This window comes from Callionymus lyra, chromosome 10 (assembly GCF_982586985.1).
Source record: "Callionymus lyra chromosome 10, fCalLyr1.hap1.1, whole genome shotgun sequence".
Lineage (NCBI taxonomy): Eukaryota > Metazoa > Chordata > Actinopteri > Syngnathiformes > Callionymidae > Callionymus > Callionymus lyra.
Window position 1 is genome coordinate 4,278,231 of NC_141827.1, and position 14,664 is coordinate 4,292,894.

Consider the following 14,664-nt stretch of genomic DNA (forward strand, 5'->3'; position numbering starts at 1 on the left):
GCCCTCTCTCTCCGGGATGTTTTTGACTTTGAGCAGCAGCTGCAGAGTCAACACTCGTAAATGTTCACTTCATCTTCTTCGCTTTATAACTCCAGCGTCTGGTCTGACGACATCAGGTTCACTTAGTGTGCCAGGTTTCGGCAGTGGTCAGTGGTCAGGGACTCATGAACCTGCAGCTCCTTTGATGACTCTTAACTCTAACTCCTGCTCTTCTCCTTCATCACCTCATCCCTCCTTATTCCTCGTCACCTCATCTCCAGCCCGACAAGTTCCTCGTTTCCCGTCGTCGCCTCACGGTCTCTTCGTTAAACCAAAGGAGCCGGTCATAATGTTATGGCTAATGGCTGAAAGACCAGACGCTGGATCCAGATGTTTGCTCAGCAGAGTGAATAAAAACCCGCTCGCGGTCCCGGACAAGTGATGCACTTTAATCCCGGCATGTGTTCCGGGACAGATTACATGATCCAGCAGCACCGCAGGAACCTGCAGCTGATGAGTCTGAGCTCATGTTTCTGCCGCGGCTTTGATGGAAGAAAAACAGCCTCATCTCTTGTTTTACGACTTCGCTCGCTGAACCACATGAGGTCATGTGACTTGTTAATGGGCAACATCAGGTGTGATGACAACGAGTTTTGGTCTCGTGAAGTTTGTCTTTATAGAAAGAACGACGACGTCTATATTCATATTATTTAAGACAGTTCGTCATCTTCAGTCGTGTGAGAACATATCGATACTCGTTAATGTCAGGATATATCCGACAGCTTGATGGTTTTATTTACAATTACAGGCAAATATTCACGACATTTTTCCATTTTTTGCGCTGCAATCGGACTAGATGGCAGCAGTCACATCGTCCTCTGCTGCTGAAGTTACAATGAGATCCTGGTGATGACTGAGGACGAGAGGATACAGTCGACTCCAGCAGCTTATAAGGTGATTTTTGTACATATTTTGTTCTGAGAAGAAACACGACTTTGTCAAGAGTCATGTGGTTTGTGAATTCTACTACAACAGAGTAAAGTACTGGACAATACTACACGTATATCCTGCGGTAACTCAACATGTGGTATTGTTGCCCCTGTATAGTTACCAGGTGTGTTCAGGTGCAGCGTAATGGCTGGTTAGTAAAGTATTAAATGGGCAAGAAAAATATACCATTTAATGTGTTAAATAAACAGTAATGAGTAATATATAATTTATTCCTTTGTTCTTGTTCAATCAAAGGTCTTAATGGAACATTTATTTATCCTCTTGCTTCTTTAATTGACCACATTACTTCATCCCTCTCTTACATCAGCTCCACCTCTAAACTTTTATTTTACTATTTTCCTTCTTTCCTCTCATCTCTGTTATTTTACTTCCTACTGTTTTGTCGCTTCCTTTTTTTCTCCATCTTCTTTTTCCCTTTTCCCCACTTCCTATTTGTACGTTTTCATTCTCTCCCCATATTTTATACAACATCATCCTTTCATCCCTTTTCTTCCTCTACTCATCGTTCTTCATCGTGTAATATTTTGCCTGCGATCCCAAGTTTGAGTAAAAAAAAATTCTAGACTTTTGTTTAATCCTGAGCAGTAAAAGTCAGATTCTATCTTTTAAAAAAAAAAAAATTCTTCTTTGTTTTTTATCTCATGATCTCTTACACATTTGTGCAGGTTTTCCAGGGGATTGTGTGAGAAAACTCATGGTATTGTCACAGTGAGGGAAGAGAGCGGGGGGTTACTTTACACACACACACACACACTCGCACACACTCGCACACACACACACACACACACTCGCACACACACACACACACTCGCACACGCACACGCACACACACACACGCACACACACACGCGCGCACACACACACACACACACACTCGCACACACACACTCGCGCACACACACACACACACACACACACACGTACACACACACTCGCAGACACACACGCCCGCACACACACACACACACACACACTCGCACACACACACTCGCGCACACACACACACACACACACACTCGCACACACACACTCGCGCACACACACACACGCACACACACACACGTACACACACACTCGCAGACACACTCGCAGACACACTCACAGACACGCACACGCACACACACACACACGCGCACACACACACTCGCACACACACTCGCACACACACACACACACACGCGCACACACACACGCACACACACACACACACGCACACACGCGCGCGCACACACACACACACACACACATACATACACATTCCTTCACGGTCAAATCCTGGTATTGTGGAGTGAGATGTGATCTTCCTTCTCTCCGTCCTTCAGGCGGATCAAAGGCCCGAACATGTGTTCGTCCTTCGGTGCTCGTGGGGACATTTGGGTGCGATAGCATTTCCACTTACCTGGAGCAGGTAACACCCCCACACTGGGCAGAAAACTCTTTCTGACCGTTTTCTCCATTTTAAGAAACATTATTTGGGGGATTTTCTACAATTCTTTTTATTTTTTAAAGACTGTGTGCAACAGTTAACATGGTTTACCAGGACATGGACTTCGTTTTTTTGGGGGGTTTTACGACGTTCTCGATTCTATACGTCTTCTGAGACGAGCGTCAATCTGAAGCTTTGATGTTCTCCAGGTGAGAAGAAAGAGAAGGTAGTTACCCAGTGGACTGGCAGACCAGTGGACCACCACGCCGGCCTGGTCCTCGCAGGCCAGGTGGCTGAAGGTGACGTTGGTGACTTCGTGGATCACATGTTTCCCCAGAGGGTAGTTGGAAGAGCAATCTGAGGAAGAGAGGAATTCTGCTTTAAAAATGTAAGATAACGGCGCTTATACCGTGTCGTTCATCGTGGACTGAATGCGTTTTTCATCATGGCTGGAGTACCAAGAGTATTTTTTCAGGAAGAGAAAACATGTGACGCACTTTATTATGACGACGAGGCACATAGAGTGGGTTGAAGTAATTTTGCCATTGCAAGTATTTCTGGAAGTTTTGGAATATCTAGAGAACCAATCAGAGATGATACCAGTAGGAATTTTGGTCTAGACAGAAAAATGTCAACATCGTGAGGACCCTTGAGTCAGTCGTCATCTTAAATTAAACTGCACCGTATGTTGTTTCTTCATAGCTTTCAAATCAAATTCTGTTTTTTTTCGTAGTTCTTTTCTGGTTAATATTTCAATAAAGTGGATACCATAAACATATTTATATATATATTTCTTTACATGAAGCCTCTGGCTGCTACATGGCTAAAGGAACATTGAAATCCTGGGAGATCCAGGCTTTGACTGAGGACGAGAGGATACAGTCACCTCAACAAAAAAAAAGGCACTCATTCCGTAAATGTTCGGTAAACTTCATAAAAGTCATTCATCCTTTACGGTAATTAATGCAACAGCCGTCTCGGACCCGCACGTCAAACGCAGGATTCATGACGATGACGCCTCATGAGCTAAATATGACTGAATGATGTGCGTCTTCTTCCATTGTTCTTTTGCATCCATTTTATCATGCAGGGAGAACAGTCAGAGGAAGAGGAGGAAGAGGAGGAAGAGGAGGAAGAGCAGCGAGCCATGAACCAGGAGGAGAAAGACCGGGTTTAGGAGTCCGAAGAGAGGGAGGCGTGGGGCTCAGACACGACTGACTGCTCCTCCTCCCTCCTGCCGGCCGTCCATTGATGGAGGGATGAGGACGCTGCATGGAAAAGAGATTAGGTGGAGAAGAAGAGGAGGTGAACGGATGCGAGGCCTGCTGCTCCTCCTCCAACCCCGGGGTCATGTTCAGGGCTGGTGGAGAAGGTCACGGCTGGTTGCTCTTCTTCCTCTTCTCCCACAATGAATTTTTTAAAGGAACATTTCATACTTTTTAAAGATGAATCTGCAAAATCAAATCATGTTAATGTTCTACAGTTTCTGTGAGAGTTTAACATGGAGTAGGTCGAAATAAAATAAATCATAGAAGAAGCTTCTGACTCTTCTTCAAAAGAGTGTGATGGACAAGGAAGCCAGTGAGGTGTGACCCCCTGACCCCCCGACACACACCTCAGTAGACACGCACAATACTACGTTTCTAATTGTTATGTTAAATCATATTAACGCATGAAATTTGACTTTAAACATCTCACGAAGAAAGAGCATATTTTAACAAGTGACCTCCTGACCTCTGACCTCAGCGCTTCTGGTGACATAACGTCAAACCTCATGAGAAAAAGCATCAAAGTGACGTCGTTCTGGCATCGATGAACGCACACACATCACAATCCTCACAACACAACCTCACAGTAGTTGAGTTCAATATTCCTTAAATCTTCCTGCGTTAGCATCACACAGTGAAACTACTCTTTATACTTGACTGTCAACCATAAGACTAACCATTTACAAGAGCTCAGGCAACTAAATCATAAGTTTGTTTTGTACATTTATCTGAAAATACAAAACTTTATGGAACAAATGTACTAAAATAGAGATAATGGCTGTCTTAACATCTACAGTGGTAACAGGAACATTGATAACAAATCATTTTTGATTTGGAAAAAATAACATTTAAACTCGTTTTTTTCTCCTCCTTGTTAATTTTCTGCTGTTGACCAATGAGATGTCTGTGTTTTGGTCATGTGACGTGGGAGACGGGAGTAAGTGGGCGTCGTCAATAAAGTTTTGAGTTGTGTGCGATTGTTTGAAGTTACTCAGTACAACTATTTTAGACTCAGACTTTCTTTTATCGTCATTGCAAAAAAGAACACAGCAGTGAAACTGGCAACGAAATTCCATTGCTTGGCAACCGTTAGAAAACAGAGCATAGAATAAATTAATATAAAAAAAAGTATAAATATAAACATTAATAAGTTAAAAATAGTGCATTATAGTCTAAATTGAATAAATAAATAATGTTTTAAATATTGCATACAATGAATGTATGTAAAAAAGGATACATATAAACATTAATAAGTTAAAAATAGTGCATTATAGTTTAAATTGAATAAATAAATAATGTTTTAAATGTTGCATACAATGAAGGTATATAAAAAATGTCTAAATATAAATATGAATAAGTTAAACATAGTGCATTATAGTATAAATAGAATAAATAAATAATGTTTTAAATATTGCATAGCTTGTGTTATATTATATTTTTATATATGCTGGAAAACTAATTTCCAGATCTCCAGAGGGATTCATAACGTTTATCTACTCTAATCTAATCTAATAAATGAATACAAAAATATAGTGTCTTTACTCCGTATAATTGAATTTAATGTGGATGTCCTGGAAAGGAAGGCCAGTGATTAATGAGGAAACACTGAATCATATTTTTAAGGGTGATTATCTGGCCTTAAAGCTTCAGATAATAACAAGGACTTAAAAAGAACATGCACAGACAGTGTCAATTTAACTTGACTCCGTGACTCGATAAAGTTCTATTATTTGTCCGTTTATGTTGGCTATAAATTAGTAGCCTTTTGAAGCGGTTCTAAGAATGACCTTTGATGTGATGGATTAGTAGGCGTTAGAGACAGAACTCTCTAAAGGTCATAAACTTAGATAACTGGTATAACTGGTAACATGACAGTTACAAGCCTCGACTACACGTCTAGAACGTTTCTTTTAAATGTTGACATTCCTAAAAGACAATATAGTGCATTTAAAGCAGGTTTTTGCTTCGAGGAGAAAGCTGTTTCTTCCGTGTTGAACGAGGAACCAGACAAACCACAGAGTTAGCTTCCAATATTTAAGAGATTAGAGGCAGAATTCTTCCTCTGGCGTGACTGAATCCGACAGCTGCTTTAAAAGCATCCAAACTCCAACTGTACTGCAGGCCAGCATTGAGGCCAACAGTCAGATTTAGGGAATGTTTTTTATCAAGCCATTATGCATCTTCAAATGTAAATTCAAAATCTACTTTCTACGACCACATGCTTTAGGATTCATTCAATTACATTTTAATTTGAGTGTCTTATCATAACAAAGTTATCTCAAGACACTTGTTGTAAGTTGAAGTAAGACTATAGTGGAGAAAGGAAAGGCAGATCCCAGCAACTCAACAATGAGTTCCTTTTAGAAGGCAGAAACCTCGAGCAGAACCAGACTCATTGTTGACGGCCTCCTGCTGTGACCGGCTGGGAGGATTACTACGGGTTCTTTTGATTTATTTTTGTCCCATATATTCTGTTTATACTATATTGAACTATTTTTAACTTATTAATATTTATATTTATACTTTTTTTTATATACATTCACTCTATGCTGTGTTGCCAAGACAACAACAAAATTCCGTTGCCAGTTTCACTGCTGTGTTCTTCTGTGCAATGACGATAAAAGAAAGTGTAAAACAGAGAGGGTTTGTTCACCTGCATATTAATGCGACTGTAAACAGAAACACACAAACATCAAGGACACACACACTCGTACACACACAGGAATCTGAAAACGCTTCTCGCTCACGGTCACGGACAAAAGATTCAGGATCCGACACGGCTGAGGAACTTGACTTTAAGAACGAGGGGAACAAAAGTGAGGGAGGAAGAGGAGGCGGACGGGGGTCCGAGACCCCGGGGTCAAGAGGGTCCCGTCACTCTTCAGAGCAGAGAAGATTAGGGATCGGATACATGTCTCTGTGATTCAAATGAAGAGGAAACACCGAGGGTTCGATTGTCATCGGAGCTCAGGAGAACAGAAAGCAATGATTCAACTGTAAGAACGAATCAGAAGCAACATTGAAATAAATCTTCTTCAGGACTCACTGTCAGGTCTGAAGGTGACGCCAAGTTTGGGACTTCCATCTGGACCAGCCTGAATCTGTAGGAGAAGAGAAAAAACAAGTCAGTTTCTGCTTGAAAATGTTTCGAAAAGTATCTCAGCTACCCAGGGTGTGAGGCAGTGGACGCCCCCGACAAGTCATTATTAAATCTCACTATATGAAAAGTAACATGCTTTAAGACGGCAGAATTAATCATTAAAACAATGATGCTGAATTATAAAATGACGAAATAACTTCATCAAATGCAGAAAATAAACTAGAAGTTTTCACATAATGAAGGATTTTTTTAACGCTGAACATCAAACGATTCAAGCAAAAGTGTTTGAGTCAAAATAATATAATTGAATATAATTATTATTATCAATGGCTACATATTCGAGATGATATTCTTCCTTCGTGAATAAAAACAAATCATGATTATAAACTTAAGTTTTGAGGTGAACTTAAAGCTTTAAGGGAGAAAAACATTTCCTCACATTTCTCAACAAAGTTTCATCTTTCAGGCCAAAAGCATCTTCTAAGTCATCGTGGTCCGACAAACAAACTGTTTGATTCTTTGTCCCTGGACCCACAGAACCTGGATCTTCTTGCAGGCTCCGCCCTGAAGGGACGGATACAGTGACCCGTTAAGATCTGGCCAACACACCGGCGTGTCAACAGTGGCTCCCTGGAGACCTTCTGACTTCAGTTACCCATGATCCTATTCTCCGGTAAGACAATGACGGAGGGTGTGTATGTTTGTTCGTCCTTCAGGGAATCAAACCAACACTTGGAAAAAGATGCTCTGATGACATCACTGGTTAAACCCAACACTGGCGTGTAACTTGGTCTCGGATCAGGTACTGAGGCTAAAGACTAACATGATGAACATCCTTAACAACATATCTTAGTTTGGATTTGAAGAGATACTGCTTTAGTTACAGACTGAAGGTCAGAGTCCGAGTCTGACTCACTAGTAGTAAGAAAAATATTGATACACTTAAATACCACAGTTTTTCTTGATACTGTAATAAAAAACGTATATTTTCATATAGATGTATTCAATTTGTTTGGCTTTCTTTGAATCATATTTAATTGGATCAAACTTGGTTTCTATTTTAATAACGTGTGAATAAAATATTTTTATTTTTATTTAAACTTGCAAATATTCACCGTATTCGTTAATCTTTGAGTTGAAAATTAAACAGCAGTCAATATGTCCTCCGCAGCTACAGGAACAATAAAATCCTGCAAGATCCCGGCGATGACTGAGGACGAGAGGATACAGTGACTCCAGCAGCTTTAAAAGCTGATGTTTGGACATACATTGGTTTGAAAACGAATGAAAGCAGTTACGACTTTGTCAAGAGTCATGTGGTCTGTAAATACTACAACACCAGAGTCAAGTACTGGACAATACTACACATATATACTTGTTACTACACTATCACAACACCAGAGTCAAGTACTGGACAATACTACACATATATACTTGTTACTACACTATCACAACACCAGAGTCAAGTACTGGACAATACTACACATATATACTTGTTACTAAACTATCACAACACCAGAGTCAAGTATTGGACAATACTACACATATATACTTGTTACTAAACTATCACAACACCAGAGTCAAATACTGGACAATACTACACATATATACTTGTTACTACACTATCCCAACACCAGAGTCAAGTACTGGACAATACTACACATATATACTTGTTACTACACTATCCCAACACCAGAGTCAAGTACTGGACAATACTACACATATATACTTGTTACTACACTATCACAACACCAGAGTCAAGTACTGGACAATACTACACATATATACAGGTATACTTCTTGCTACACTATCACAACACCAGTAGGGTCGGAAAGGTGGCGTCGTCAGATGCCCATCCATCCATCCATCCATCCATCCATCCATCCTTCCATCCATCCTTCCATCCATCCTTCCATCCATCCATCCATCTATCCATCACTGCTCATCCTCTGGATGTAATGCTTGTCAGGCCGACGTTCTGGGACAGTTAAGGCTTCTCAGTGGACTGTAAAATTAGGGTTTGATCAGTTTCAAAGGGTTCTCCTTTCAGGAACCCCACCGAGAATCTGTTAACTATTTCGAGGTGCATTTCTGCCTCCACTCTGCTGCAGTTTTACGGCTTTGACCCTGTTTTCATGTTGCCCTGCTTCATCACACACACACAGTCCGGCTCCAGGCCTGTTAGAGGTGTCAGACCTTAGACGTGCACACACACACACTCATACACACACACACACACACACACACACACACCTGAAACCAATCAGACAGACACCCCACTGTGTGTGAGCCCATTACAGAAGGTGTTCTTGCTTATTAGCAGCCACTGTAACTCAAACATGCATCCAGACACTGCACATGTTGGCAATTACACACTTGTGAAGACCCTCGTTGACACAATACACACCCCTGCCCCCCAAGCATCTCGGTGCCCTAAAAACAAGTCTTCAAACGGGCCTTTGAAAAAGGTGAGGACGAACAGCATGGCATCACTTTCCAGTAACAGCCTCGCGCACCTCCACACTGTCATGGTCTTGTTAGCCGGTGTTGGGCTCGCCTCCGCCGACGACCCATGACCTTTTCCTCCCGCTGTGTGGTACTACACACATGTCCCAGAGGCGACATGAAATGGAGAACTAATTAAAATCCGGGTGAGTTTCCCACTGAACTGCTTTGTTGTTAAGATGCTGAAGTTAATAGGTTTGGCGTCCAACGTGCGACGCTTTTTTAAATAAGCTAACGGAGACAAAACTGCTACAGATGTTTCTTCACTAGATAGATAAAGTCGGTAAGTAAAATACTTCAAAATGTTATAGAAAAGTTAAAGAAATAGTTGATAATAGTTCGATTTTGAAGGTTTATCTTTGACTTACATGCTTCTATGCACAGCTATGGTGTCCGCTTATGGTACAAACCGAGAAACCATTAAATCGTTAAAATAGTTAAATATTAGGGGTGTCATAGTTTTCTACATGTGTAACCAAAGCTTCTTACCGTCATGTAACCGGTTACAGGATGCAGATCTTTGATATGCCATCTTTCTATCACAGTTGCACTCAACTTAATCCCATTACAGCAAAGCCCTTCCAGTAGTGAAACAAAAAATGTTCATTCTTGTAGATCCACCTCAAATACGTACTAAATTATAGCCAAGATAAACGATCAATCACAGGACTTGGTTCCCTGTGTTTTCTGGACTACAAGTCACACTTAAAACCCTTTATTTTTTCTCAAAAACCAACGGTGACCCTTATAAGCTTCATGCATTAATTGTGGTTATACTTACTGACAACGAACCGATTTGACGTCGTACATGGCGCTCAGAAATCTGTACGATGTTGGTAAGCTACAAAGCCGAACCGCAATCCTCGTAGTTTTACCGTACGCTAGCTGTACCATATTTATTTTTGTTTGTTATTCAGGAACATTTTCAACGTTGCAACACACTCAGGTACGAATTAAATTGTTGTATTGTTTAACAATCTTTAACAGATTATTTGGCGTAACACTACCTTAGATGCTCAGTGAGTTAGGTTAGTAGTGTTTAATCTTGCGGCATGATTTACTTTCCTCGGAATATCCGCACACATCAGACTTAGCCGCTGCCAAGTTGTGACTTTTTTCATTGATACCCGATTAAACTTTGTCAGGCTGGAAGGAGCTAATCATCATTAAATAGTAGGAGAAGAAGAAGCTGTTGCATCATTTCCTGTTAGTTCGTAGCAGCAGAGTTTGATTTGAGACATACTATCTGTGGAGAAGTAGTTACTAGTTAGTACGTACACTATCCTGATGCATACTAACTTCTAGTATACTAAGAGAAGTATGTGATTTGAGACATACTATCTGTGGAGAAGTAGTTACTAGTTAGTACGTACACTATCCTGATGCATACCAACTTCTAGTATACTAAGAGAAGTATGTGATTTGAGACATACTATCTGTGGAGAAGTAGTTACTAGTTAGTACGTACACTATCCTGATGCATACTAACTTCTAGTATACTAAGAGAAGTATGTGATTTAAGACATACTATCTGTGGAGGAGTAGTTACTAGTTAGTACGTACACTATCCTGATGCATACTAACTTCTAGTATACTAAGAGAAGTATGTGATTTAAGACATACTATCTGTGGAGGAGTAGTTACTAGTTAGTACGTACACTATCCTGATGCATACTAACTTCTAGTATACTAAGAGAAGTATGTGATTTGAGACATACTATCTGTGGAGAATTAGTTACTAGTTAGTACGTACACTATCCTGATACATACTAACTTCTAGTATACTAAGAGAAGTATGTGATTTGAGACATACTATCTGTGGAGAAGTAGTTACTAGTTAGTACGTACACTATCCTGATGCATACTAACTTCTAGTATACTAAGAGAAGTATGTGATTTGAGACATACTATCTGTGGAGAAGTAGTTACTAGTTAGTACGTACACTATCCTGATGCATACTAACTTCTAGTATACTAAGAGAAGTATGTGATTTGAGACATACTATCTGTGGAGAATTAGTTACTAGTTAGTACGTACACTATCCTGATGCATACTAACTTCTAGTATACTAAGAGAAGTATGTGATTTAAGACATACTATCTGTGGAGAAGTAGTTACTAGTTAGTACGTACACTATCCTGATACATACTAACTTCTAGTATACTAAGAGAAGTATGTGATTTGAGACATACTATCTGTGGAGGAGTAGTTACTAGTTAGTACGTACACTATCCTGATGCATACTAACTTCTAGTATACTAAGAGAAGTATGTGATTTGAGACATACTATCTGTGGAGAATTAGTTACTAGTTAGTACGTACACTATCCTGATACATACTAACTTCTAGTATACTAAGAGAAGTATGTGATTTGAGACATACTATCTGTGGAGAAGTAGTTACTAGTTAGTACGTACACTATCCTGATGCATACTAACTTCTAGTATACTAAGAGAAGTATGTGATTTGAGACATACTATCTGTGGAGAAGTAGTTACTAGTTAGTACGTACACTATCCTGATGCATACTAACTTCTAGTATACTAAGAGAAGTATGTGATTTGAGACATACTATCTGTGGAGAATTAGTTACTAGTTAGTACTTACACTATCCTGATGATACTAACCAGTGCACTAAGAGAAGTATGTGATTTGAGACACAGCACTGGTTATTTTGTGGCTAAATTGTAAGTTCATGTGCTAGAATAACTGATTCATATACGACTTACTTGAAATACTTGATGTGCATCAGATTTCCGTGAAAATAAAACCAAAGTTAAGTATAAAAATAAAGCTCAGTCTTTTTTCGGCCTGGTCATTATGACCCCATTTTATCAGAACCGGTGTCATAGAGGAATAAAAGTTGTTTTGCTTTTATTTTTCCGTGGGTAAATTATTCAGTCATTGTCGTCGTTTTATTCATGATATGATGTGTTTTTTTTTAATAGATATGTGAAACGAGGCATGTAATGTCCAAGTGCTCGTCTGGTCCAACATGACGTTAACCAGGGCGTGAGAAAACTTCTGAAAACCCTGCACTGGTCGAGTCATCTCTGGTTCGTTGGCACATTATCGAATTCTTCCAGCTTCCTGTCACCAGACGCTTCAACACTTTCCATCATGAATCCAACAGCGTGGGATTCAGACCCTCGACCTCACATCACTCACTCGCTTCACCCACTTCCACACGCCAGGACACAAACTTCACATCCGTCAAAGAAACGACAGCTTCTGGCTCGTCCTTCCGCTCACCAGGTGTTCCTCTCAGGTAATAACTACCGTCACTGCTCCGAGCTCCACCGTTTGGACTCGCATCGGTTCAAAACAGGAAGACGGTTCGGTCGAGACAGATTGATGGACATGAACATCAGATCAAAAAGTATTTTTTCTCATTTCAAGTCTCCGACGAGCTTCTTTTCTGGAACATGGAAGTCTGAGCGAAGTCCAACTTCCCCCGGGATTCCCCCGAACACAAGCGCCGTGGTAATCAGACGACTAATTGCAGGTTCAGTCGGAGGAACATCAACAGCAATTTATCACAGAGCTGCAGGGAGGGAAGCCAAGTGGAGCAGGAAGTTGAAAAGAGCGAGTCAGAGATGCTGAGAGAAGTAATCAGCGGCGCCCGCGGGGTACAGACGGAGGAGAGGACGAAAGAAGAGAAGGAGGGATTTGATTAAACAGGAAGTGCTTCAATTATAGCTTTCAAGGGTCACCTCCATTTGTCCTGTCCCCCAATTTGTTTAGGGAGACCTGAGCAATTCCAGATGTGGTCAAGAAAAAGAAAAACCCGAGGGCGCTCGCTGCTGACCTTTCATCGAGTCGCAGCCGTCGAGGAAGACAAGATGTGATCGGAATTGATGCGAGCGAACGGTTCAGTGGTCCGGGTGATGCCGGTGATTTCAAGTCGTGTTCAGGTCCAAGTCTGAGTCGAGCTGATTAGCTTTTGGGTTTTGTGTCGACGAAAAGAAAGAGTGAATGAAAAACGTCAACATCTTGTCTGAATCGGGAGCATTTGAACGTAACGTTACAATGTTTTAAAGGAGCTTCACACTAGCATGCTATATGTTAGCATTTAAAAATACATGACGCGCGATATATGCATGATCATGTGACATAAAGTCAGCATTTTGTATCATCAATAATAGATAAACTCAATAAAACAAATAACAATTATTACATTAAAATGAGTATAAAGTCAATCATCTGTTCAGTTAAGTAGAAAAGAGTTAATAACTGCTGCTGCTTTTCAGTCTCAAATATCTTGTGTGATTACAGTTGAAAATTGTTTATTATAGTAGAAAAATAGTTTGATTTTGGTAAAAATAGTTTAACTATAGTTGAAAATTGTTTGATAATAGTTGAAAATTGTTTAAATATAGTAGAAAATAGTTTGATTTTAGTTAAAATAGTTTGACTATAGTTGAAAATTGTTTAATTATAGTGGAAAAGAAATTGAATATAGTAGAAAATTGTTTGATAACAGTAGTAAAAATGTTTTGTTTTAGTAGAAAATTGTTGGATTATAGTTTGATTATAGTTGAAAATTGTTTGATTTTAGTTAAAATAGTTTTATTATAGTTGAAAATTGTTTGATTATAGTTGAAAATTGTTTGATTTTAGTTAAAATAGTTTTATTATAGTTGAAAATAGTTTGATTATAGTTGAAAATTGTTTGATTTTAGTTAAAATAGTTTGACAATAGTTGAAAATTGTTTGATTATAGTTGAAAATTGTTTGACAATAGTTGATAATTGTTTGATTATAGTTGAAAATTGTTTGATTATAGTTGAAAATTGTTTGACAATAGTTGATAATTGTTTGATTATAGTTGAAAATTGTTTGATTATAGATGGAAATTGTTTGATTACAATGAAAGATTGTATTATTAAAGTTTATCATAGTTTGAGTGTAGTTTTAAAACATTTTATTTTAGTTTAAGTTACTGATTTAAAATGAAAATAGTACGATTACAATGTAGTATTAATTGGTAATAGTTTAAAACTCTATAATTGTTTCTGTACAATGTGTTGGTTAAGAGTGTACAATTGAATAAAACATACAAATATACAAAAGTAAAGGACAGGATGAGATTAAAATAAAACAAAAACACCAGAGACTGATTTGTAACTTCAAACAAGCTCAAGTCGTGCAACAACAGCACGTTTACATTAGAGGCCGTCAATCAAACTCTTTCAGGAACAAACGAACAAATGTGTTTCATAAAAATGGAAATTCAACGATAAAATGTATGAACCACATGTGAGTTCGTCACTTGAGACTCACAACACAAGTCGTGATCAGCTGCTGGACAGGAAATGAAAACTTGTGAAGCCTCACGGGAGGTCAGAGCACAAAAGTGAGGCGCAACAATGAG

General features: G+C 39.3%; 1 protein-coding gene across 1 annotated transcript in view; it reads right to left on the minus strand.

Moving 5' to 3' along the window:
- il17rd (interleukin 17 receptor D) overlaps positions 1–14,664 on the minus strand; it is a 35,899-nt gene that overhangs the window by 13,945 nt on the left and 7,290 nt on the right. Inside the window, exons 2-3 of the mRNA XM_087800081.1 lie at positions 6,731–6,785; positions 2,651–2,773 (exon numbers count right to left, since the gene is read on the minus strand). Of these exons, the coding sequence (XP_087656207.1) occupies positions 2,651–2,773; positions 6,731–6,785 (178 nt within the window). The remainder of the gene's footprint in view (positions 1–2,650; positions 2,774–6,730; positions 6,786–14,664) is intronic.